Source organism: Pan troglodytes, chromosome 9 (genome assembly GCF_028858775.2).
Source record: "Pan troglodytes isolate AG18354 chromosome 9, NHGRI_mPanTro3-v2.0_pri, whole genome shotgun sequence".
Taxonomy (NCBI): Eukaryota; Metazoa; Chordata; class Mammalia; order Primates; family Hominidae; genus Pan; species Pan troglodytes.
Genome location: NC_072407.2, coordinates 136,148,517 through 136,174,507, shown reverse-complemented (window position 1 = coordinate 136,174,507; position 25,991 = coordinate 136,148,517). Strand labels below are relative to the sequence as shown.

Genomic DNA, 25,991 nt, shown 5'->3' with positions numbered 1-25,991 from the left:
TATATGATGTAAGAACAACCTTAAAACAGTGTATTTTCCTAGGTTGGGTGAGGTGGCTCATGCCTGTAATCCCAGCACTTTGGGAGGCTGCTGCCGGCAGGTCACTTGACGTCAGGAGTTCTAGACCAGCCTGGCCAACATGGTGAAACCCATCTGTACCAAAAAAGAAAAAAAAAATGAAAATTAGCCCAATGTGGTAACGCATGCTACTCAGGAGGCTGAGGCAGGAGAACCACTTGAACCCAGGAGGTAGAGGTTGCAGTGAGCCGAGATCCACGCCACTGTACTTCAGCCTGGGCGACAGATCCAGACTCCAGTGGAACACACACACACACACACACACACACACACACACACACAACAACAAAAAGTATATTTTCCTTTCTCCTCTCCTCTTGTGTGTTATTTTTTCTACATGTTATAAAGCCTACATTTCATTAATGCTTATTTATCTTTTATAGAATTTTTTAGAAACAAGATAAACAGCTTTTATATTTGAAAGATTGATCTCCTATAATTTTCCTTCTGCCTGAAGAACTTTTTATTTTTAAACATTTAGTGCAGGTCTGCAAGCCATAAACCCTCTCAGGTTTTGATTGTGTGAAATATCTTTATTTCACCTTCAAGAATCTTTTTGCTGAATATAAAATTCTGAGTTAACTTTTTTTTGCTTTTTGGTGGGATTATCTATGCTTTGTTGTGATTGCCTCTGTGCTTATTGCGATTGGGTTCATTGAGCTTCTTGGATCTGTGGACTTATCGTTTCAACAAACTTGGAAAGTTTTTAGTGACTTTTTCTCCAAATGTTGTCTTCCTTCCCCTTTTTTGGGACTTCAGTCACTCCTGTGTTAGACTGCACGATGTTCTCCCATGGGTCACTGAGTCTTTATTAGCTTTTTGGTTTCTACGCTCCTGCTGTATCTTCAAGTTCACTTATCTTTGTTTCAGTAATAACCAAGCCACTATTAAGCCCATCTAGTGAATGTTTCTTTTTCAGATCAAGGAAGTTCTGTTTGCTTCTTTAAAATTTTTTTTTTTCACTTCTCTCCTCATGATAATGTTTTACTTTTAATTCTTGAGCTGCTTTAAGGTTGTTGTCAGCTGGTTCCATTATCTCTGTCATTTCCTGGGCTGTTTTTATTGACTGATTTTTCTTATGGGGCACATTTTCCTGCTTTTTAGCACTCCCTATAATTTTTTTACTGGATGCTGGACCTTTGTTGTTGTTTTTTTCCCCCTGTATTTTTTGTAAAGACAGGGTTTTGCTGTGTTGCTCAGACTGGTCTCAAACTCCTGGACTCAAGTGATCTGCCCACCTCAGCCTCCCAAAGTGTTGGGATTACAGGCATGAGCCACTGCCCTTAGCCAGGATGTTGGGCATTTGGAATGTTGTTGAGTGTCTGGATTTTGTTGTTTTCCTTTAAATACTATTGAAGTATGTTTTGATAGGCAGCTATTGGTGGATTAACTTGCTCCTTTTGAGGCTTGTTTTAAAGCTTTATTAGGGCTGATGTAAAGTAGCCTTTATGCTATATCGGGTTTAGCCCTACTGTTAAGGTGTGTTTGTTCTGAGGTCTCTACTGAATGCTCTAGGTGTTTAACAAGATCACTCCACTCTGGCTGGCCACAACGCAAATGTATCTGAGCCTTGTGTGAGTTGTGAAAATAATTCATCTTCTTGCTCCTTGGAAATACTTCTTTGCTCTCTGTCTTAGAATTTTACCCTGTGCATGTGTAGCTTATGTTCAGCCCTGGGCCGATTTCTAGAACTCTTTTTCTGTGTAGGTTCTTCTGTTCTATAAATTCCATCTACCCTGTCTTTCTGACTCTGCTTTTTCAACATAGTAAGACCATTATAATTTGTGTGGATTTACCATTTCTCTGCCGTTGTCCAGAAATTCCCTCTGGATACAATACTGGGGCAACTTGAGGGTTTACCTCTGTTTCCCTTTTTTCAGGGATTGCCCTTCTTATGCTGCCTGGTGCCCAGTGAAATTGTTACTTTATAAATTTTTGCCCAGTTTTCTAGTCGTTAACAAGTGTAAAACCAGTTCCTCTGTCCTGGCCAGATTTGGAAATCTTGTTATTTACCTCTGGTGCAGCGCTGTCTCCTCTACTAAGGCTGACGTTGCAAATGGTACTCTTGCTACAGGTTCATTGTTATTCACAGTCATGAAAAGCCTGTGTTTTGCTTTGTAACTTTTCATCTGATGTTATAGATATATTTCAAGACAATTAAATCTAACTTGCTTACTCTTTATTCCTCATGAATAGGCAGTGTAGCCAATCAAGTATTCCACCCAGTGATGTTTGACAAATGCATTCAGACTCTAAAGAAGAGCTGGCCCCAGGAATCTAACTTGAATCGGAAAAGAAAGAAAGAACAGCCTAAGAGCTCTCAGGCTAACCCCGGGAGGCATAGAAAAAGGGGAAAGCCACCCAGGAGAGAAGATATTGAGGTAAGAAGTAAGTCGAGTATAAAACATACATACCAACACACGATTTGCTTTATTTAAGGATTGACTTTATACTAAACATGGTTTCAGGCATCATGATTATAGGCAAATGGTCCTAAACCATCATAAGCTATCCAATACTGCTTTGTGTCTTGGGCTTCATATAATTTTTCTTTCTTACTTTCTTTCTTTCTTTTTTCTTTTTCTTTTTGAGACAGAGTCTTGCTGTGTCGCCCAGGTTGGAGTGCAGTGGTGCAGTCTCAGCTCACTGCAACCTCCGCCTCATGGGTTCAAGTGATTCTCCTGCTGCAGCCTCCCGAGTAGCTGGGGCTACAGGCATGCACCACCACACTCAGCCAATTTTTGCATTTTTTTGTAGAGATGGGGTTTCACCATGTTGGCCAGGCTGGTCTCGAACTCCTGGCCTCAAGTGATCCACTCACCTTGGCCTCCCGCTGGGGTTACAGGCACGAGCCACAACACCCAGCCTAATTCCATATTCTTATGTGACACGGTAGAATGACAGAAGTTCATAGACAGCAAAAATTCTGAAAAAAAGGATTCCTTATTGACACAAAACTAGAAACTACTGTAGCGGTCATCTAGTCCAGTGATTTACTGTTGTGGCCAAGGAGACTTAGAACAGTCATGCAACCTGGTCAAAGTCATATCACCTCAACGTCAGCTCCTGCCTGGAGTTTTATCTGGGCTTGGTTTGGGTAAATTGAAAACCATGGGACAAAGTGTTTGGCATTTATTACAGTCACCTGTACATTTCTTCATAATCTAGATGGATGAAATTATAGAAGAACAAGAAGATGAGAACATTTGTTTTTCTGCCCGGGACCTTTCTCAAATTCGAAATGCCATCTTTCACCTTTTAAAGAATTTTTTAAGGCTTCTGCCAAAGTTTTCCTTGAAAGAAAAGCCACAATGTGTACAGAATTGTATAGAGGTAAGTGAAAATTCCAGGAACCTTAGGGCAACTTCAAAGGATTAGACTATGGCTAATACTTGATCAGTAGAAAAAATCAGGCCTTTTCTTCATATCTGTTTTCTAGGTCTTTGTTTCATTAACTAATTTTGAGCCAGTTCTTCATGAATGTCATGTTACACAAGCCAGGTGAGCCATTAAATCTTCCAGTGCTACAGTTTAAGTAAGTGTACCAATTTTTGCTCCAGCAGAAATGGAAATACCATTTTATCCCAATTGGCACACAGGTAGAATTTATTCATTTAAACATGGCTTGTAGGACTAAGAAATATTCCAAGTAAAATCATATCCATTAACTAATATTTCATCTTTTTTTTTTTAGAGATCTTAACCAAGCAAAATACATACCAGAACTGGCTTATTATGGATTGTATTTGCTGTGCTCTCCCATTCATGGAGAAGGAGATAAGGTAAAGGAGATGAGAACCTAATTTGGTTACTAGTTGAATCGAAGGCACATGAACCATATGATGGAAATATGTTAAAAGCATTTGATATAATGCCATTTCAATTTACTAGCTCATTTTCATGACCTTATATTATTTGCATAATAAAAAGTATCACTATTTCTATTTGCTCTCTGTTCTTTATTGCCAACTTTATATCTGAATACTTGGTGGCTGCAGCAAATTATTGTTAGGCTCCAGTTAGAAAAAATGGTTCTGCTGTGAATGAAATAGGAGGAACAGATAAACTGCTGAACAGTTACTTCTATAGGAAGAGATGAGCTGCTGAACACTTACTTCTATAGGAATATTTCCCAAATCATTTTAAAAAGTAGAATAGTCAGAGAATTTTCAAGTTTCCCTTGGCAATTCATGTGCGCTTCAGTATTTCTATTGGTAGTTGTATTATTTGTGTTGATATGCTACGGAAATTTTGTAGGTTGTCACCCGTGGTCAGCATGGATACCTGGGTTTTGCCTCCAGGTTACCTGAACGCCACTACTACCAGAAACTTTGCAGTTAGAGTTAGTTGCGCATGATGCTGTTACTAAACTTAGATGTCTTAAATGAAACAATAAGATTTTGCAAAAAAATGTGTTGGACCAAGGTCATGTGGCTTTTGGTATCTGCGACGCGTTACCTTGCAGAGGCAGTAACCTGGTTACGAAGATGTTTTTGGGGATGCTTGGGGGGTTCCGCACATCTGTGTTTGCTTTCTGACTTCACCACTTACTAGCTGTGGGTCCTTGAATGAGCCATTCACCCTGGCTAAAGCGTTAGATTTCACTTATGGACAAAAAGGACCAAAGTCTACCTTCCCTATCGATTTGTCATAGGATTAAATGAAGTTGAGCAGGCCGCCTACCGAGCACAATGCCTGTTGTTTAGAAACATTCGGTATTTTATAAGTTTAGTATCTTTATCACTTCTGTGTGCTTGAAATATGAATGTGATAACATTTACAGTAATGTTTTTAATTCGCATGCCCTTTTAAATATTTTAAACAATAACATAGGTGGGAAAATTCATCCCTTTAGGTCTACTGTGTCTCTGAAGATGGTTTTTTTTGTTGTTGTTGTTGTTTTGAGACGCAGTCTCGCTCTGTCACCAGGCTGGAGTGCAGTGGCATGATCTCGGCTCACTGCAACCTCAGCCTCCCAGGTTCAAGCGATTCTCCTGCCTCAGCCCCCATAGTGGCTGGGACTACAGGTGCGCGCCACCATGCCCAGCTAATTTTTGTATTTTTAGAGATGGGGTTTCACCATGTTGGCTAGGATGGTCTTGATCTCTTGACCTCATGATCCACCCTCCTTGGTTTCCCAAAGTGCTGGAATTACAGGCGTGAGCCACTGCGCCCAGTCAGTATTTTTTTTTAATTGTGAAAGTATTGACTTGATGTCAGGCAATGTTGGTTTTTAGCCTTATCGTTAATTATTTGATCTTGGACAGCTCACCTTTGGAGCTTTTTTTAATTATCTGTGAAGTGGAAATTATACATGTCCTGCTTACATTATGGAATTGTTATAAGGTTTAAAATTAAATGTATATTTTATATATATATAGTAAAATCTAGCTATGTAGATGAAAGTGCTTAATGCAATACCTACCACTTACTTGGTTTTCAGTAAATGTTTTATTTATTGGATGAATAAATTAATTAGTGACTATGTTATATGAGATAATATGTTGGAAAGTGCTTTGTAAACTGGAGGCAAAAAGCAGGTGTAAAGTATCGTTCTTTCCCCTTTTGAATAAGGGAACATTAGTAGCATTCTTTGCCATATGTAAATGACAGTTAATTCCCTATTTGTCCTAAATTCTGGGTTATGATATGCAAAGGGTGGGGAGAGAAACTAGGTATTGTTTTTATCAGACAAATCATCTGTCAGCCATTCTTTCACACTGTTTACATTGTGCATTTATTGTATCCCTGCTCATTGTTTAAGAAATATATCCCTAGTGTTCAGCCAGCAATTATGCCAGCCTGACCTACCTTCAGATGGCTTGAAATGGTTTACTACAGTCTGCGTCACTATGTCTGGGACCCTTGTGTTCTCCATCCGATCTTAAATTGAATTTTCTTTTCTCTTCTAGGTTATCAGTTGTGTTTTCCATCAAATGCTCAGTGTAATATTAATGTTAGAAGTTGGTGAAGGATCCCATCGTGCCCCCCTTGCTGTTACCTCCCAAGTCATCAACTGTAGAAACCAGGCGGTCCAGTTTATCAGGTGAAGCACACAAATCGTGAATTTTCACCCTGTCAGTCTCCCTCAGTACTCTGGGCCCTGGACTAAGATTTCTGATACATGTAGACTTAAAATTTCTGGCCTGATGGTGGTTTTTGGGGTGAAAACCAAGCACTTCGTAGCTAATGTGCTTTATGTGTCTGGGTCTCTGTTGGTAGGCTCCCAGCTGGGGCACCGTTAAAGAGATAGGAATCTGCAGAACACGGGCCAGCGCCAGCCTCCAGCTTGTTTGCGCTCAATCTGTGGGTCAGCCTCAGAGAGAGGATGGTGGCCTCTCCTTTCCCTTGTCTGCTTCATTGCAGCCAGTCCACCTCTTTCCCTTTTCTGTTGCTCTCTACTTTGCAGCTCTTTGCTTTTGTTCTTTGCCACTTTCTTCTTGTTTCTTTGCACTTTTCTATTCCTTTCCCTCTGTAGAAATGACTTGAAGGAAAGAATTGAGTTGCTTTTTACCTCCGTAGCAATAAGTGTTAGACTACTTTTCCTCTCATGGGTCACTCAGCTTCACTTAAAAACTCTCATGCCTTAGTTTCACTGGCAAGGACATGTTTGCTGCGTCGTTGGCTTTTCCTTCCCTCCTTCACTGATTTTTGGCGTGCAGCGTGGAGGTGGTGCCGAGACATGGTGTGCATGTGCAAGTGTGTGCATGCCTTGGGTGTGCACAGTGTGCAGGGTAGTTGGAGACATGGGGTATGGATGACGTCATCTTGTGACTGAGCAAATGTCTCTCACTAAGGACTTTTTAAAACATTAAGTAACTAAAATGTTTTAAGTGAAAACACGATCATTTCTTTTTTTCCATGAGAGTTTCTCATATGCCAGTCGCAATAGTCTTCATGTAATGTTACAGATAAACATCACTAAAAATGGATCAAGTCTGGGCATTGTAGAAATTTCTTCTTGAGGCCGGGCGCGGTGGCACATGCCTGTAATCCCAGCACTTTGGGAGGCTGAGGCGGGCGGATCACCTGAGGTCAGGAGTTGAAGACCAGCCTGGACAACATGGTGCAACCCTGTCTCTACTAAAAAATACAGAAACTAGGCGTGGTGGCGGGCACCTGTAATCCCAGCTACTCAGGAGGCTGAGGCAGGAGAAACTCTTGAAGCCGGTGGGGGAAGTTGCAGTGAGCCGAGATCACACCATTGCGCTCCAGCCTGAGCGACAAGAGCAAAACTCCATCTCCAAAAAAAAAAAAAGAAATTTCTTATTGGGTTAAAGTTTGGAGAAGTAATGTTACTAATGCATTTCACTGAGCTACCATGAGGTGGTACTGTGTCTTAGTCAATTTTTATATTTATCCCCAAAGGATATATTTTACATCTTCATATGAAATTTAGTAAGTAGTCAAAAGAATTGTATGAAGATTACATTTTTGTTCTTACCTGATGACTTAGCTACTCTGCAGCAGCTCTCAAAACTGCACGGGAACTACTTAACAGTTTTCTACGATGACATTTTATGTCTTCACTCTTCATTCTACTGAAACCACTCTTACAGCGTGAGGTAGAGTGTTTTAATAACTAGGATTTCTAAATATAGGAGTAGTGGTTTTTGGGGACAGTCGCTGACTGTATTGTGAACAGTAGATGTGTTTTTCTTTTACAAAGCGCCCTTGTGGATGAATTAAAGGAGAGTATATTCCCAGTCGTCCGTATCTTACTGCAGCACATCTGTGCCAAGGTACTGTTTGCCTTAGTAATAATAACATGGAAGTATATCGTGTGTGAAGATAAATGTGTGTGTGTGTGTGTGTGAGTGTGGGTATTTGTTCTTGGGAATGAGTGTGCATTGTTACTTAAAGTGGTTTTATTTAATGTTCACTAGATGGTCCCCTAGACAAAAGTGTTCTATAAAAAACAAAAAAACAAAAAAACTTTGTTTTGGAAAACTGTTGAACATACACACAGAAACAGGGAAAATAGGCTGGTGAACCACCACATACCCATCACCGAGTTCCACAGTTTTGTGTCACTTAAACCCCTACCCCACATCCCCCAACATGTGTATACTGGATTGTGTTTTGAAGCAAATTCCATCATATCCTTTCACGGTAATTCCTTAATATTATCAAACATCCAGTGTTCAAATTTCCATGATGATCTCTACATTTTTATAACCATTTAGACAAATGATTCTTAATTTGAACCTTATGAAACCTGGGGATCTAAAAACTCTCTGAAATTGTATACTAAATTTGTATGTGCATTTTTCTGGAGAGATGGTTTATAGATTGCCTTTAGATTAGTTTTCAAGTGTTCTAAAACCTAAAATTTATTAGTCATTTACGTAACATTTAAAGGTCATTGAACTAGTTGTACTCACTGACTTTCAACTTACATTACAGAATATGTTTCAGCCATCCTGCGGGTGGATATTGGTTGGTCAACTTCTCTTTTTGCTTTTCAGGTGGTAGATAAATCAGAGTATCGTACTTTTGCAGCCCAGTCCCTAGTCCAGCTGCTCAGTAAACTTCCTTGTGGGGAATACGCTATGTTCATTGCCTGGCTTTACAAATACTCCCGAAGTTCCAAGGTAGGAGATAGCTCTGCATAAAACCTTGGGTCCTTTTTAAACTCTTTTTAAAAGGGTCTCTTTTTCTAGGTCTGAATGAGGAGGGTTCTTTGGTTCTTACTCCTATCTGATGGCAGTTCTTATGATCTTGCTTTACCAGATCCCACACCGGGTTTTTACTCTTGATGTTGTCTTAGCTCTGTTAGAACTGCCTGAAAGAGAGGTGGATAACACCCTCTCCTTGGAGCATCAGAAGTTCTTAAAGCATAAGTTCCTGGTGCAGGAAATTATGTTTGATCGTTGCTTAGACAAGGCGCCTACTGTCCGCAGCAAGGCACTGTCCAGCTTTGCGCACTGTCTGGAGTTGACCGTTACCAGTGCGTCGGACAGTATCCTGGAGCTCCTGATTAACAGTGAGTATGGCGACTGTTGGGACAGTAAACCGGTCTTGTGCTCATTGAGAAATAGACTGCAAGGGAATCGTTCTTTTCTGTGGCAAAAGTAATAGGTATGGCATGATCTATTTTTACTCTCAAAACCATTTTTAGTATATTTTCTTGCCAAATAACTTTTTAAATAGGCAAGCCTGATACATTTGTAAGGCCTTTTAAAAGTATTTCAGATGTTCATATCTGAGAGGTGACATTGGTGGCTACCTTTACTGTTGCTTTGCATTGGTGGGCATTGGTCGTATTAGGATGAATCTCCGTTTCAATGCATACCCAAGGAGAACGTTATCAGTTGTCAGCAATTTAGAATCTGTCTGCCTTGTCTTTGAGCCAAATTATCTTGATTTTGATTCCTCCGTGGATATTTACTCAGTTTATGATACTGACTTCTTCCTTCTTATCTTTCTTCTTGTTTTTAGGTCCTACGTTTTCTGTAATAGAGAGTCACCCTGGTACCTTACTGAGAAATTCATCAGGTAATGGATCAATACATTTTCAAATATTGAATGATTATCTTTTAAAAATTTGTGGAATATTTAAATTGTTTTTCTTACCTCCTTATTTACCTGCTTTAACACTGTACTTTTTTCATGAGAGAGGTTGAAATTCATTTCAGTAATAATGTTGTAACTTAAATGAGTAACATGCCCTGCTAATGTTATTAAAAGTATAACACATTTTTAGCTTAATGACTGTAATTTTTTTTTTAAAGCTTTTTCCTACCAAAGGCAGACAACTAACCGTACCGAACCCTCAGGGGAGATCAACATAGACAGCAGTGGTGAAACAGTTGGATCTGGAGGTATGTCAGATTTTATCACTGTCAGATAGGTAATACTGCTGGATTTCAGACAACCGTAAGTAGAGTCTAAAACCTTGGATTTTTTTTTTTTTTCTGATTGATTCACCCCTAAGAGTTGAAACAGCTGGCTGGGCGTGGTGACTCATGCCTGTAATCCCATAATCCCAGCACTTTGGGAGGCTGAGGCCTGCAGATCACTTGAGCCCAGGAGTTCAAGACCAGCCTGGGCAACACAGCAAGACCCCATCTCTTAAAAAATATATATAAAAATCAGCTGGGCGTGGTGGTGTGCCCCTGTGGTCCCAGCTACTCAGGAGGCTGAGGTGGGAGGATGGCTTGAGCCCAGGAGTTCCAGGCTACAGTGAGCTCTGATCATACCACTGTACTCCAGCCTGGGCGACAGTCTGTTTAAAAAATTAAAAAATGAAAATAACACTGCAGGGCAGTCTGCTTTTTTGTACCAGCTTAGTTACTAAATAGCTGCATGATCTAGGGGTATGCCTGTCGTTTTCCGGTTGTAACACCCTCCTATCTTTCCCAGACGACTGTTGGGAAAGTCTGTAGAAACAACATTTAAGAAAATGATTTAAAGAGAGAGAGACACAGATAAGAGAGAGAAAGAGCATGTACGTAGAGGATTAATTACATAATTGGGTTTATTAATTTATTCAATAAACCTTGATCTGGTCCTTCCCAATGCGTTCCAGGCATTGGAGATGCACAAGTCTGTGAGACAGAGCTCCATCTCTTAAGGATCAGTGGAGAGACAGGTGCTTGTGCACACAAGTGTTCTCATATATACAATTGTACACACATGTATGCGGAACACTGAGATAGGTGCCGAGATGCACAGAAAGCGCCCTGAGGATGATTACATTACTGCTTTTATTATTCAGCCTAGAAGGTCAGCGTGAAATCGGGTTCGGGAGGCTAGATATTAGCATGTATTACTCCAATTCAGAGCGATAAGTACATTTATAATAAACAGGTTTTCTAAATGTGGTAGGAAAATGTACTCTGGAAAAACGCTGAATGTTTGTGTTGGCTCCAGACTTCGTCTAAACAGGTTACGGATTTACGGTGGCACAGACTTTTTCAAGCAATATCAAGTTGAGGTGATTTAATGATGCTTAAAAATTATGAAAGTTCGGGGACGCAAAGAGCCCATGTTTCCAGTGCATTGTTCATAAGCTGAAAGGACATATATTGTTGGCATTAATTGTACATTAAAAATTTTGTATAGTCACTTAGATGCACTTTGCTCTCTTTGCTTTTTCTTATTAAGGCAGAGTTCACACACCATAAAGTTCACCATGGAAAGTGTATAATGTAGTTGTTTTAGTATAGTCACAAGATTGTACAGACTAATTCCAGAACATTCCATCAGCTGAAAAATAAACCCCATAGCCATTAGCAGTCACTCCCCATGCCCCTTTCCTCCTAACACTGGCAACCAGTAATTTTCTTTCCTTATAAAATTGCCTATTCTGGGCCAGGCGTGGTGGCTCACACCGGTAATCCTGGCACACTGGGAGGCCGAGACGGGAGGATCACGAGGTCAGGAGATCGAGACCATCCTGGCCAACATGGTGAAACCCCGTCTCTACTAAAATACAAAAAATTAGCTGGGCGTGGTGGCACACACCTGTAGTCCCAGCTATGAGGAGGCAGAGGCAGGAGAATCGCTTGAACCCAGGAGGTGGAGGTTGCAGTGAGCCGAGATTGCGCCACCGCACTCCAGCCTGGTGACAGAGCGAGACTCTGTCCAAAAAAAAAAAAATTGCCTATTCTGGACATTCCGCATAAATGCAGTCATGTACTGTGTTGTCTTTTGTGTCTGACTTCTTTCACCTATAGCGTGTTTTCAAGGCTCATTCATGTTATAGCATCTATCAGTACTTCATTCCTTTTTGTGCTGAGTAATAGTCAGTTATAAGGATACACCACATTTTGTTTATGCATTCATCAGTTGATGAACATTTGGGTTGTTTTCACTTTTTGGCTATTGTGACTAATGCTGCTGTAAGTATTCTTGTATGAGTTTTTGTATAGATGTGTGGTTTCATTCCCTCTGAGTGTATACCTAGGAGGAGAACTGCTGGGTCATATGGTAACTCTATATTCAACATTTTGAGGAACCACCACACTTTTTCAAAGTGGCCACACCATTTTACAATCCTGCTAGCAACGTATGATAATCCTATTTCTCTGCATTCCTATCAACACTTGCCATGTCTGTCTTTTTTATTTTAGCCATCTTTGTGGGTATGAGGTGGTATCTGCTTGTGGTTTTGATTTACATTTCCCTAATGGCTAATGATGTTGAGTAAATTTTCATAGGCTTATTGGCCATATACATACGTTTTCTTTGGAGAAATGTCTATTCAAGCTCTTTGCCCATTTTTTAATTGGGTTATCTTTTATTTTTGAGTTGAAAGTTATTTTTATATATATACCTTATCAGATATATGATTTTTAAAGACTTGTCCCAGTCTGTGGGTTGTCTTTTCAAATGGTATTCTATGAGGCACAAAACATTTTAATTTTGATGAAGTCCAATTTATCTTTTTCTTTTTTTACTCGTGCTTTTGGTATCACATAGCTAAGGAATCGTTGTGTAATCCAAAGTCACAAAGATTTACTCCTGTCTTTTCTTCTAAGGGTTTTATAGTTTTAGCTCTCACATTTAGGTCTTTGATCAATTTTCAGTTAATTTTTGAATATGGTGTGATATAGGGGGTCCACCTTCACTCCTTTGCATGTGACTATCCAGTTGACATAGCACTGTTTCTTTTAGCCTGTTCCTTCACCTGTGAGTGTCTTGGCACCCTTGTAAAAAAATCACTTGACTGACTTGTATAAGCTCATGAGCTTATTTGTGTGCTCTATATTCTATATTAATGGAATTTTATTTCATTAATCTATATATCTGTCTTTATGTACCACATCGTGTTGATTGCCGTTGCGTTCTAGCGTAGGAGAGGGGAAATAACTTTTTCTTCAGTCCTCATGAGTTCTTCCTCGGGATGGATCCCCATAACAAGACAAACAAGTTTATTAACATGTCTAGTGCGTGTTATGCGGGAGAGATCTCAATGCAAAGTAACTGAGGGCTTAGAAGTCCACTTACGTAACACAAAACACCATATCCAAAAAATGCTGGCAGTACAGTACACTGGAGACTCTCTGTTGTCCCCTTTTGATGGGGTAGCTGACGGGGAGCTACTCTTGCTGCCCAGCATCGTGAGAGTGTATCATTCTGCACGTCACTAGCTAGGAAGTGAGCAGAATTCAAAACTCAAAGTATGGTTTGAATGTGCATCGCTGTCACATTATTGCAAAATCAGAAAATCCTAAGTCAGGGACTGCCTGTATGTGGGAGGAAAATAATGGAGTGAGTTTTGTGAATTGCTCTGGGCTGATAAGGGTCTAGAGACCCCGTGTGTAAAGGAGAATTTATATACTGCCCATAGGAAGAAAAGGGAAAGGATAGACAGAGCTTTTTCTCTGTTTGCTGCTGCTTGTTAATTGTCCGCTTTAACTGTCTTCCCAGAAATAATTTTTATGTCAGAGTCATATTTTGGTGTTAACACAGTGTCCTGTGATAGTCAATTTTAAATCAGGAAGTATGAGTTCTCCTCCTGTCCCTTTGTTCTTTTTTAAAATTAGTTTGGCTATTCTGGGTCCCTTGTATTTCCATATGAATTTTAAGATTAATTGCCAATTTCTGCAAGAAAAAAAAAGCCATCTTGGATTTTGATAGGGATTGATCTGTACATCAGTTTGGGGAGTGTTGCCATGTTCGTTTGTTAATTCCTCTAATCCATGAACACCAGATGTCTTTTTATTTCTTTCGGTCTTTAATTTGTATCAGTGATGTTTTGTAGTTTTCAGTGAACAATTGTTGCTCTTTAAATTTTGTCCTGAGTGTTTTTATTCTTTTCAATAGTATTGCAAATTAAATTGCTCTCTTAATTTCATTTCTGAATTGTTCATTGCTAGTTTTTACAAATTATTTTTGATAATTGATCTTCTGTCCTGCAGCCTTGCCAAACTCATTACGAGCTCTAATGATTGTTTTGTGGATTCCTTAGGATTTTCTTGATATAAGAACAAGTCATCTGTAAATAGAGGTAGTTCTACTTCTTCCTCTCCAATCTGGATATCTTTCGTTTCTTTTTCTTACCTATTTGTTGACAGAAAGAGTCAAGCTCTGTAAAATATTTGAAGACATTTATTCTGAGCCAAATGTGAGTGACCATGGCCCGTGACACAGCCCTCAGGAGGTCCTGAGAACATGTACCGAAGGTGGTTGGGTGCAGCTTGGTTTTATACACTTTAGGGAGGCATCAGACATCAATCAGATACGTTTAATAGATACATTGGTTTGGTCCCAAAAGGCAGGACAAGGTGGGGAGGGTTCCAGCTTCTAGGTAGATTTTAAATTTTTCTTGTTGAAAATTGGTTGAGTTTGTCTAAAGAACTGGGTTCAATAGGAAGGAATGTCTGGGTTAAGATAAAGGGTGGTGGAGACTAAAGTTCATTACTGCAGAGGAAGCCTTCAGATAGTACGCTTCAGAGAGAATAGATTGTAAACGTCTTATCAGACTTAAAGACTGTGTTGATGTTAATGCTGGAGGGTATAATGAGGCATGTCTGACCCCCACGTCCCGTCATGGTCTGAACCAGTCTTCAGGTTAAATTTTAGAGTGCCCTGGCTGAGGAGGAAGTCCATTCAGATGGTTGGAGAGCCTTAGAATTTTATTTTTGGTTTACAGTCTGTGGAATGATGTTGAAAAGAAGTCAAAGAGTAGACTTCTTTGTCTTTTTTCTTTACTTAGGGGGAAAGCTTTTGGTCTTCACCGCTGAGTACGACGTTAGCTGTGAGGTTTTTAGGATGACTTTCATCAATATGAGGAAGTTTTCTTCCATGTCAAGCTTGCTGAGTTTTTATCATGGAAAGGTGTTGGAATTTGCAAATGCTTTCTCTGCATCTATTTTGAGATGATTGTGTGGTTTTCTTTGTTCTGTCACCATGCTGTAATTTACATTGATTGATTTTTCACAGGTTGACATTTCATTCCTGGGATAAATCCCAAGCATGGTTGTATCTTGCTGGATTTGGTTTGCGGGTATTTTGTTGAGAATTTTGGTGTCATATTCATAAGGAATATTGGTCTGTTGTATTAAGCCATTCTTGCATTGCTATAAAGAAATACGTGGCCAGGCGTGGTGGCTCATGCTTGTAATCCCAGCACTTTGGGAGGCCAAGGCGGATGGATTACTTGAGGTCAGGAGTTCGAGACCAGTCTGGCCAACATGGTGAAACCCCATCTCCACCAAAAATACAAAAATTAGCTGGGCATGGTGGCAGGTGCCTGTAATCTCAGCTACTTAGGAGGCTGAGGCAGGAGAATCACTTGAACCTGGGAGGTAGAGGTTGCAGTGAGCCAATATCATGCGACTGCACTCCATCCTGGGCAGCAGAGTGAGACTCTGTCTCAAAAAAATAAAAAATAAAAAAGATGTGAGACTGGGTAATTTATCAGAAAAGAGATTTAATTGGTTCATGGTTCTGCAGGCTGTACAGAAAGTATAGCACTGGCATCTGTTTCTGGGGAGGCTTTAGGAAGCTTAGAATCATAGCAGAAGGCCAAAAGGGAACAGGCGTTTCACATGGTGGGAGCAGAAGAAAGAGTCAGGGGGAAGGTGCCACACACTTTTAAATGACCAGATCTCACAAGAACTCACTCAGTATTGCTGTCCTGAAGACAGCACCAAGCTGCGAGGGATCTGCCACAGTGATCCAAACACCCCTACCAGGCCCCGCCTCCAGCACTGGGTGTTACAGTTCAACATGAGGTTTGGGTGGGGACAAATACTCAAACTATATCCGTTGTTTTCTTGAGATGTTTTGGTTTTGCTATCAGGGTAGTACTCGCCTAAGATGAGCTGGAAAGTGTATTCTTTTCTGTTTTTTGAAAGAGTTCATGAAGGATTGTTGTTCATTTTTGCTTTAACATTTGTTAGAATTCTCCAGTAAGTGTCTGGTCCTTAGGGAGGGGTGTGTGTGTATGTGTGTGTGTAAAGTATTTTTGATTACTAATTTAGTTTCTTTTTCTTTCTTTTCTTCTTTTTTTTTTTTGAGATGGAGTTTCGCTGTTGTTGTCCAGGCTGGAGTGCAATGGCACAGTCTTGGCTCACTGCAACCTCCGCCTCCCAGCTCAAGCAAATCTCCTGCCTCAGCCTCCTGAGTATCTGGGACTACAAGCACCCGCCCCCACACCCGGCAAATTTTTTTGTATTTTTTGTCGAGTTAGGGTTTCACCATGTTGGTCAGGCTGGTCTTGAACTCCTGACCTCAGGTGATCCACCCACCTCGGCCTCCCAAAGAGCTGGCATTACAGGCGTGAGCCACCGCGCCTGGCCACTAATTTAGTTTCTTTACTCGTTACAGGTATATTCAGATTTTCTATTTCTGTTTGAGTCAGTTTCTGTAGTTTGTGTCTTTCTAAAACTTGTCGTTCTAAAAATGTGTTTCTTTTATGTAGGCTACTTAATTTGTTGGCATAAAATTGTTCATAGTATTCCTTTGTAATCCTTTTTATTTATGTAAGGCTAATAATAGTAATGTCCCTCCTTTCTTGATCTTAGCAATTTCAATTTTCTTTCTTATTTTCTTCGCCAGTCTAGCTAAAGGTGTATTAGTTTTGTTGATCTTATCAAGGAACCTACTTTTAGTTTCATTGATTTTTCTCTATTGTTCTCCATCTTTTATTTTTTAAGCTGCCTTCTTATATATAAGCAGTTCCCAAAGTGTGTTTTGGGAACCCTCAGGGGTCCTTGAAGTAAAAATGAATGCAGTGTTCATTTGCCTTCCACACTCTGATTTCCTCACGAATGTATATTGGAGTTTTCCAGTGGTCCCATGACTTATCAAATTGCAACAGATTGCAGGTAGAAACAGAGATGAGAATCCTGTTTAATATAAGCCAGATGAGAGATAAGCTGGCTTATATTAAGCCAGACATTTTAAAGTTTGCAAAACTCTAAAACAATGCCATTCTTTTTTTTAAAATCGGGTCTTGGTGTGTTGCCCAGGCTGGACTCGAACTCCTGGGTTCAGGTGATCCTCTGATCTCAGTCTCCCCAGTAGCTGGGATTGTAGGCACATTCCACCACATCCAGCCTTTTCACTATTTTTAGTTTATTTGTTTTGGAAAATATAGTTATTTTTTATGAAAAAGTACTAACAGTAACATATCTTGCTCTTTTAAAATGAATTAATAAATATTTTTACAATTCTCAGTTTAAATTTCTGATCCTAAGTATTAAAAGATATAATCTCTTTAGGGTCCTCAGTAATTTTTAAGAATATAAAGAAGCCTCAAGGCTGGGCGTGGTAGCTCACTCCTATAATTTCACTGCTTTGGGAGGCTGAGTTGGGAGGATCACTTGAGGCTAGGAGTTCAAGGCCAGCCTGAGCAACACAGCAAGGTCCTGTCTCTACAGAAAAATAAAAAAAAATTAGCATGGTGGCTCATGCCTGTATTCCTAGCTACTTGGGAGGCTGAGGAGAGAGGATTACTTGAGCCCAGGAATTTGAGATTGCGGTGAGCTATGATTGTACCACTGTACACCACCCTGGGTGACAGAATGAGACCCCTGTCTCTTATAAAAAAATGTCTTCAAGTCAAACATTTTAAAGCTGCTGTTATATATTACCTCATCAAATCTTTAAAATAATCCTATGGGTTAGATACTCCTATTTGTAGCTAAACAAAATGGAAGAGATAAATAATTCATTCACAATTTTAGAGGTAGGGGCTGAGATTTAAAACCGAATTTTTAATATTCCAAAGTTTATATGCATTACAGTGAATACCTAATTATTCACATTTTCTTCTTTTTCCACACTCTCATTTCTTAGGATTTAAAACAAGCTAATGAGTCTTTAAGATGAGTGTATTTTCTGGGTATTGTGTGGTGAAATGTTAGCTGCTGTGTGACTTTTCTCCAGCTGTGATGACCCTTTGGTATTCCCTCTACAGAAAGATGCGTCATGGCAATGCTGAGAAGGAGGATCAGGGATGAGAAGACCAACGTTAGGAAGTCTGCACTGCAGGTGGGAGTTTTCTCTGCACATTTTTTTATTTTAAGCACTAAAAACTTGGAAATGCAAAGGAATATTTTTTAAACTCTTAGGCCATATTCATTACTTAATTTGCTTTTCGCCGAACTGTTAGTTGACCCTGATCCTGTTGTATATGAATCATAGACGAACTGGAAGATTTTTTATTTTTAAGCTTTCCTACAGGGTTTCTGATTTTTTTAAGAACCACAAATTTATACCCTGAATTTGTTTAGAATAGGGATTCTTAACCTAGGGACCATGGGTGGATTTTAATAGGTTCATAAAATAGTTTGTAAATATTTGTTTATATAAAATTTGTTTTTCTCTGAGAGAGGCCTTAGCAGATTGGATTCTGAAAAATGGGATGTTGTGAGGAGGAAGGTTGGATCCATGACCCCAAAATGTTAAGAACCACAAACTTAAAGGAAGTGTTCCTTTGTTAACAGTTTATCTTTCTGAGTTGATGCTAGGCAGTTACCAGTTCATGTTGCGTCTATGCCTTCTAGGTATTAGTGAGTATTTTGAAACACTGTGATGTCTCAGGCATGAAGGAAGACCTGTGGATTCTGCAGGACCAGTGTCGGGACCCTGCAGTGTCTGTCCGGAAGCAGGCCCTCCAGTCTCTTACTGAACTCCTTATGGTGAGAGGCAGGACATTATATATGTAATGCATGGTATTTTACATTAAAAGTAATTCCACACAATAATTACCTGCTGCTAAATGTTAAGTTGACCTTTAAAAACTCTACTAAGTCCACTGTAGAACTGTACAATGTAAGGGAGGAGGTATTTTTGAATTTTGTGTGATAGACTGTGCTTCCTATTAAGCATAATTAGGAACTAATGCTAGAGAATGCCAATTGTTAGCCCTTTCTTCACTTTAGTATTATTATTATTATTTTTGAGACAGAGTCCTGCTCTGTTTCTCGGGCTTAGAGTGCAGTGGCACAATCTCAGCTCACTGCAACTTCTGCCTCTCAGGTTCAAGCAACTCTCCTGCCTCAGCCTCCTGTGTAGCTGGGACTACAGGCAGGTGCTGCCATGCCTGGCTAATTTTTGTATTTTTAGTAGAGACAGGGTTTCACTATGTTGGCCAGGCTGGTCTTGAACTCCTGACCTCAGGTGACCCGCCTGCCTTGGCCTCCCAAAGTGCTGGGATTACAGGCATGAATGACTGCACCCGGCCCTTTTCTTCACTTTAAATCTCACACAGAAAAATAAAATTTAAAATTGATTTGGTTAAGCTAGAGGCCTAGATTAAATTTAGTCAATTAGGGCATAGATAGATGATACTGCCGGCAGACTCACAAGTACTATATTTAATTTACTTTTGTTTACTACTTAGCATTTTAGTCAAAGAATTTTAAAAGTATGTTTATTTCTTTATTTCATAATAGAAGGCATTAAGCAATGCATATTTTGACTTTTTCTGTCAGCATCTGTTCTAATTGCTCTTTGGGATATTTATTATTTGCTCTTGATTTTTAATGACCAAAAAAGTACTGATTTACTAGTAGCTACTAGTAAAATAGTGACTTTAATGTATGAGTTTAAAATTTTGGTTTGCAGTGATTTACATTAAGCTGGCTTTGCTTTTGTATATTTTTTGAATTTTTTTCTTTTTTCACTCTATGGTCTATTTGCAGTTGAACATGTGATTATTTTTAACATCTCAAAATGCTGATCACAACTTCCCTGAGTTGTATTTAGACCTTCTCATGTCATAATCTTTCACTCCTAAGGCTCAGCCTAGATGCGTGCAGATCCAGAAAGCCTGGCTGCGGGGGGTGGCCCCGGTGGTGATGGACTGCGAGAGCACTGTGCAGGAGAAGGCCCTGGAGTTCCTGGACCAGCTGCTGCTGCAGAACATCCAGCATCACAGTCGTTTTCACTCTGGGGACGACAGCCAGGTCCTCGCCTGGGCGCTTCTTACTCTCCTCACCACCGAAAGCCAGGAACTGAGGTAGGTTAACTGTATGACCTGTGTTCCCTATAGAAGAAGGCCGTAGGACTTTGTATTAATAAATTTCTCCTACTGGTCCTCGAAAAATCAGCTTTCCAGATTACTTAGTGTATGTGAAGATTAAGTATTGGTCTCTCTTTCCCTGACTGACTTCCAATCTCTTAGATATTTTTATCGCCTGTATGTTTGTGACACCTGTTTGGTCACTTCCTTTGCATCTGTCTGACGCTTTCCAGTTTCAGATTTTGGTGTCTTCATATGTAGTAGACAACACTGATGGAGATACATATTAATATCACCTTTCCCCAATACTGGTTATCACGAAGGATGACTTCCTAGCTCCTGCAAGTTAAACTGTTTTTAACACCTTATTGGATTAATTGACTTAACTAACGCTGCAGGCTTTTTCCCCTTTGATAACATTTATTGAACATACACTGTACAGTGAATATTGTATTTAGGAGTTAGGATCTGTGATGGAGGAATCATCATGCGGTAGAAAGAAAATAGACTTAGTATCAAAAAATACCATTCTGCAGCCTTGGCAAAAATCACTTTCTCTGAGCCTTAGTTTCCTGATTTGTAAGAGCAGCCGTTGTACTCTAGGATCTCTTCATGGTTTTCTCAGTACAGGTTGAGCATCTGTAATCCAAAAATCTAAAATCCAAACATGCTCTGGAAGCTGAAACTTTCTGAATGTCAGCATGATGCCACAAGTGGAAAATCTCACACCTGACCGCATGAGATGGGTCACAGTGAGAATGCAGGCTCACAGCATACAGTCTGTTCAGCATCCCCAAGCGAAAAATAAAATCACCTTCCGGCTGTGCATAGAAGGTGTATATGAGACTTTGCTTCCATCCCCAAGATATCTCATTAAGTATATGCAGATATTCCAGAATCCAAAACACTTCTGGTCCCAAGCATTTCAGATGAGTGATACTCAACCTCTACCCACCCTATGCTTTCCTGAGATTTCTAGAACGGAGAGATTTAGCTAATAATAGAGTCTACTGCTTTTTCACTTTTCTTAGAGATACCTCCTTATGCATGCTCTATGTATTAATTCATGTTAATGTAATGAAAGGTAGTAGTCATTCTTTGCAAAAAAGCAGGAGAGGCCTTCTACAGCTCCTGAGAAGCTGTTGGGAGGTTTTAAAATTTATTTTTCTTTATAAAAACTTTTGTATTGAAGTATAGCATGTCTAGAAAAGTACACAAACCATAAGGTCAGTAAATATCACAAAGAGAGTATGCCTGTGTAACCACCATGCAATCTCTGTTTATCATTGTAGGTGATAGCCACCTCTGCCCAAGTTGGCTAATACTTGAAAAAAAGTGGCCCAGAACTCACGTGCTGCACATTTTCCGAAATTACTCTTGACTTCTGATTTCATGGCAACTCTTCTTATTTTCCAGTGTTGCTTAAAATTTTGTCTTATTTTTGGTATTCATTTATTTCAGAGGTCTTTAAGGAGACATTAAAACAAACAAACAAACATGGGCTCATTATTAAACCTGGAATCAGGTTGTGGATGAAACTGCTTAAGGAGATTATAAAATGAGTAAGAAAAAATGCAGGTTTAGAAGAGGAACCTTGCAGAAAGTGTGCATTGAAGGCTTCAGCAGAGGAAGACAGCCATGTCAAAAGAATTCAGAAGTATGGAGAGGTAGAGGAACAACTAGGAGAAAATTATTCAAATGGAAACAGGGAGTGAGGATTTCAAGCGAAGCAAGTAGTCAACAATTCTAAATGTCTCAAAAACATTTCAAACAAAACTTGTTCACATCAAGTTAGAATCTTGCACCCAACCAGATTATTCAACATACAGGGTAAAATAAAGCCATATTGAGACGAGCAGAAAACCAAGGGCGTTTATCGCCACTACCTCTCCACTAAAGGGCCATCTATGAGGGATGTACTTCAGGCCAGGCTATATTCCCAGCACTCTGGGAGGCTGAGGCGGGAGAACTGCTTAAGACCAGGAGTTTGAGATCATCCCTGGCAATGTGGTGAGACCTTGTCTCTACAAAAAAAGCCATTTGTGGTGGCACACGCCTGTAGTCCCAGCTACTTGGGAGGCTGTGGTGGGATGATCGCTTCAGCCCAGGAGGTGGAGGCTGCAGTGAGCCGTAATTGCACCACTGCACTCCAGCCTGGGCGACAGAGCAAGACGTCATCTCAAAAAAATAAAAAGGATGTACTTCAGAAGGATGGAAGCTGAATTCAGAAGGGAGGAATGAGAAGGAAAAGTTGCTAAGAAATCGATAAACACAGATAAATCTAAATTAAGCATAGCCATTAAAAATCAGTAACAACAATGATATGAGGATGATTAACTGGGATGACTGAAAGCAAGGTGAAGCTAAAATATAAAAAAGTATGTAGGATGAGCTGGAGGGTGCATTTACTTGCATTTCTAGCATTGGATAGGAGGAGACTAGAGATGCTGATTGGCATTAATCTCGAGTTAACACTGCAGACAACCAGGGATAGTCGTATGTAACTTCTGAGCCAGTAGAACAGAAGTAACACTGAAGAAAGTTCAGTGCAAGAAAACGCAGAACAGAAGTGAGGTTAAAAAATGAGAAGGAAATAAAAAGCATGGTATACCGAAATCATAAAATAAAAGGGTGAATTAATCCAATAGGTCAGTAATCTCTATAAATGTAAATGACTTCCATTTAACAGTTAGTGGACAAAATCTTTGGGTATAAAAACCAAAATCCAACTACATACTGTTTATAAGAGCCACACCTAAAATAAAATTACCAGAAATGCTGAAAGTAAGAAAAAGGTTACTAGAAAAATAATGCAAAAAGAAGGCCGTATCAAATAGAATAGAATTTAAAATAGAGTCAAATAGAATTTAATGGAAGATGTCATCAGTTGTAAAGAAAGTTACTTATAATGATAAAGGAATTATACCTGGAAGAGTTATGTGTTCCTAAAGGATATGTATAAAACCCCATGCCCAATAAGCACACATTTCTAAGCTTATGTGAACCATTTATAAAAATTGATTATGTACAACTTCATAGAGTCAGTCTTAAATATCAACAATTCTGTATTAATAGGATAATGTTCTCTGAGCATTATACAATAAGTAGTAGAGGAAAACCTCAAAAAAGAGCATTTGAAGAATTAAAAAAAGATACTTCTAAATAACTCGAAGGTCAAAGACCAGTGAATTGGAAGATTTTTGGAACTGAATACGTGCCAAAACTTGTAGAATGCATTTAATGGAGTACTTAGAAGGAAATGTGTAACGTTAAATGTGTATTAGAAAAGGAAAAGGACTGAAAACTGATGAGCTAAAGGTTCAATTTAAGAAGTTACAAAAAGTCTTTGAATAAACTTGAGGAAAAGAAATGCTAAAATTTAGAAATTTAAAAACTGGGAAAGAAAAACAGTCTTCAAAAAGCCTAATGGAAAAGATAAACTTCTGCCGAGATATGACAAGAAAAAAGGTACAAATAAATAATATTAATGATGAAATGGGTGATACAACTACAAATGTCTTGTTCAGTATACATTCAGAAACAGAGTATTCAGAATGTATTAGTATTTTTTAAAGGGCACAGTTCTATATAGGCATTTTTTAGTCTAAAATTTTAATTGATACAGCTCTTTGTATTAATTTGCCAGGGCCACCATAACAAAACACCACAGAGTAGGTGGCTTGAACAACAGAAATTTATTTTCTCACAGTTCTGGAAGGTAGAAATTTGAGATCATGGTGCCAGGAGAGTGGGTTTCTCCTGAGGCTTCTTTCCTTGGCTGTGACCTCACGCACATCCCTGGTGTCTCATTCTGTGTCCGCATTTCTTCTTATAAGGATACCCTTTGTGTCCGGAATTTATTCCTTCTGGTGGGTTCTTGGTCTCGCTGACTTCAAGAATAAAGCTGCAGACCTTCGCGATGCGTGTTACAGCTCTTAAAGATGTTGTGTCCAGAGTTTGTTCCTTCAGATGTTCGGATGTGCCTGGAGTTTCTTCCTTCTGGTGGGTTTGTGGTCTCGCTGACTTCAGGAGTGAGGCCGCAGACCTTCGTAGTGAGTGTTACAGCTCTTAAAGGTGGCACGTCCGGAGTTGTTTGTTCCTCCTGGTAGGTTTGTGATCTCACTGACTTCAGGAATGAAGCCGCAGACCCTTGCGGTGAGTGTTACAGTTCATAAAGGCAGTGCGGACCCAAAGAGTGAGCAGCAGTAAGATTTACTGTGAAGAGCGAAAGAACAAAGCTTCCACAGCGTGCAAGGGGACCCGAGCGGGTTGCTGCTGCTGGCTCGGGTGGCCAGCTTTTATTCCCTTATTTGGCCCCGCCCATGTCCTGCTAATTGGTCCATTTTACAGAGTGCTGATTGGTGCATTTACAATCCTGTAGCTAGACACAGCATGCTGATTGGTACGTTTTTACAGAGTGCTGATTGGTACATTTACAATCTTTTAGCTAGACACGGAGTGCTGATTGGTGTGTTTTTACAGAGTGCTAATTGGTGCATTTATAATCCTTTAGCTGGGCACAGAGCACTGATTGGTGCGTTTTTACAGAGTGCTGATTGGTGTGCTTACAATCCTCTAGCTAGACAGAAAAGTTCTCCATGTCCCCACTTGACCCAGGAAGTCCAACTGGCTTCACCTCTCACCTTGAGCTTGGGTTAGGGCCCACCCTAACAGCCACATTTTAACTTCATCACCTCTGTAAAGGCCCTATAGGAGGGAATGGTAGAGGTGATGAAAGCTGAGCCTGAGGTTTGGAGGAATTGGAAGAGGAAATATTTTATTCAACTGAACAAACATATTTTGAGGACTTCATTTTCCAGGACTGGTTCTAAGTGCTGGAGATTCACGGAATAGTTCAGTGCACTTCCTCTCCTCCAGTTGCTCTTGGTCTAGTGAAATAGACAAAAGCAAGTCACAATTTTAGTGGAAAAGGAGCTACAGGAGAACAGAGGAAGGGCACCTGGCATTTTGGTGATTATTTCTTCCTCTTTGTCCTCTTCCTGTCCTCTTTCTTTCTTCTTCTGGCTTAGGGTGGCTTCCCAGAAGTAGTGGCGTGGGCAGAATATTTGGGAATGTGTAGGAATTCAGCAGCCAGAGTAGTAAGGGTTACCAGGAAGGAAATAGTCATGCAAAAGCTCAGAGGCCAGAAGGCTCTACGAAATCTCAGGAAAATGCCTGAATCAATTGCTGTTGACTGAGGTGTGGAGAGCAGAGGTCGGGCAGGTTGAGGACAGAGGGAGTGCTGGAGATGGAAGCCCAGCTTCAACTTGAATGCTTTGTCACACCTCAGTTGGGAGCTCTTGGTAATGCATGAGGTCACCCAGAGTTAGGTTGGAGATAAGAGGACTAAGAATAGAGCTTTTCAAATCAGCAATTAGTTATTAGAAGACAGGAATTAGTTAAAGGAGATGAAAAGAGATCCAACTGGTGGACCAGAGTCTCAGCGCAAGAGTAGTCAGTAACCTCTGGTGGAGGCCATGGAGACGGGCCTGAAGCATGGCTGTTGGTTTTGGTACTAAGATAGAAGTTAGTGTGTTGGGTCACAGTCTGCCCAGGTGGGGAATGGCTGTGGCCCTCAGCTGGGCTGGGAGGCTGGCTGGGAGTGGAGGGCTGGGAGTTGTCAAAGAAGAGCCAAGTTTGAGATTTCTGCAAGTTCAGAGGACTTTTTCCCAATTCTGTTGGCTACATATAATAAACATTACTTAATATTTTATATAGTTATTTTTAAATAAATTTAAAAATACTTGTTCATTGCTTATATCTTGTGGTATTTGGACATAAATCAGACATAAATCATGTTGTAAGCTAACTGTAGTAAGACTTGACATCTGTGGATGGATTTTTAATCAATAGCTGATATATTAGCAAAACTTCATTTATATGCATATGCTTATTATGGTATATAGATGTGTTTATTTTGTTATAGTTACCTTATTCTGTATGTTTTGAGAATTTCCCTTCTAAAAACAGTTTAATGAGGAATTCCTGA

At 39.8% G+C, this 25,991-nt stretch overlaps 1 protein-coding gene across 3 annotated transcripts in view; it reads left to right on the top strand.

Annotated features, from left to right (window-relative positions):
• The window catches only part of NCAPD3 (non-SMC condensin II complex subunit D3), a 71,387-nt gene that overhangs the window by 12,445 nt on the left and 32,951 nt on the right, over positions 1-25,991 (top strand). For 2 of the 3 annotated variants that reach the window (XM_024347492.3, XM_016922330.4), the window contains exons 5-17: positions 2,275-2,459; positions 3,247-3,411; positions 3,518-3,579; positions 3,773-3,860; positions 5,991-6,124; positions 7,748-7,820; positions 8,547-8,672; positions 8,812-9,064; positions 9,520-9,576; positions 9,813-9,902; positions 17,954-18,027; positions 18,543-18,677; positions 19,779-19,999. In XM_024347492.3, coding sequence (XP_024203260.3) covers positions 2,275-2,459; positions 3,247-3,411; positions 3,518-3,579; positions 3,773-3,860; positions 5,991-6,124; positions 7,748-7,820; positions 8,547-8,672; positions 8,812-9,064; positions 9,520-9,576; positions 9,813-9,902; positions 17,954-18,027; positions 18,543-18,677; positions 19,779-19,999 — 1,663 coding nt within the window. The remainder of the gene's footprint in view (positions 1-2,274; positions 2,460-3,246; positions 3,412-3,517; positions 3,580-3,772; positions 3,861-5,990; positions 6,125-7,747; positions 7,821-8,546; positions 8,673-8,811; positions 9,065-9,519; positions 9,577-9,812; positions 9,903-17,953; positions 18,028-18,542; positions 18,678-19,778; positions 20,000-25,991) is intronic. The other variant, XM_063784611.1, reaches the window with a different exon arrangement.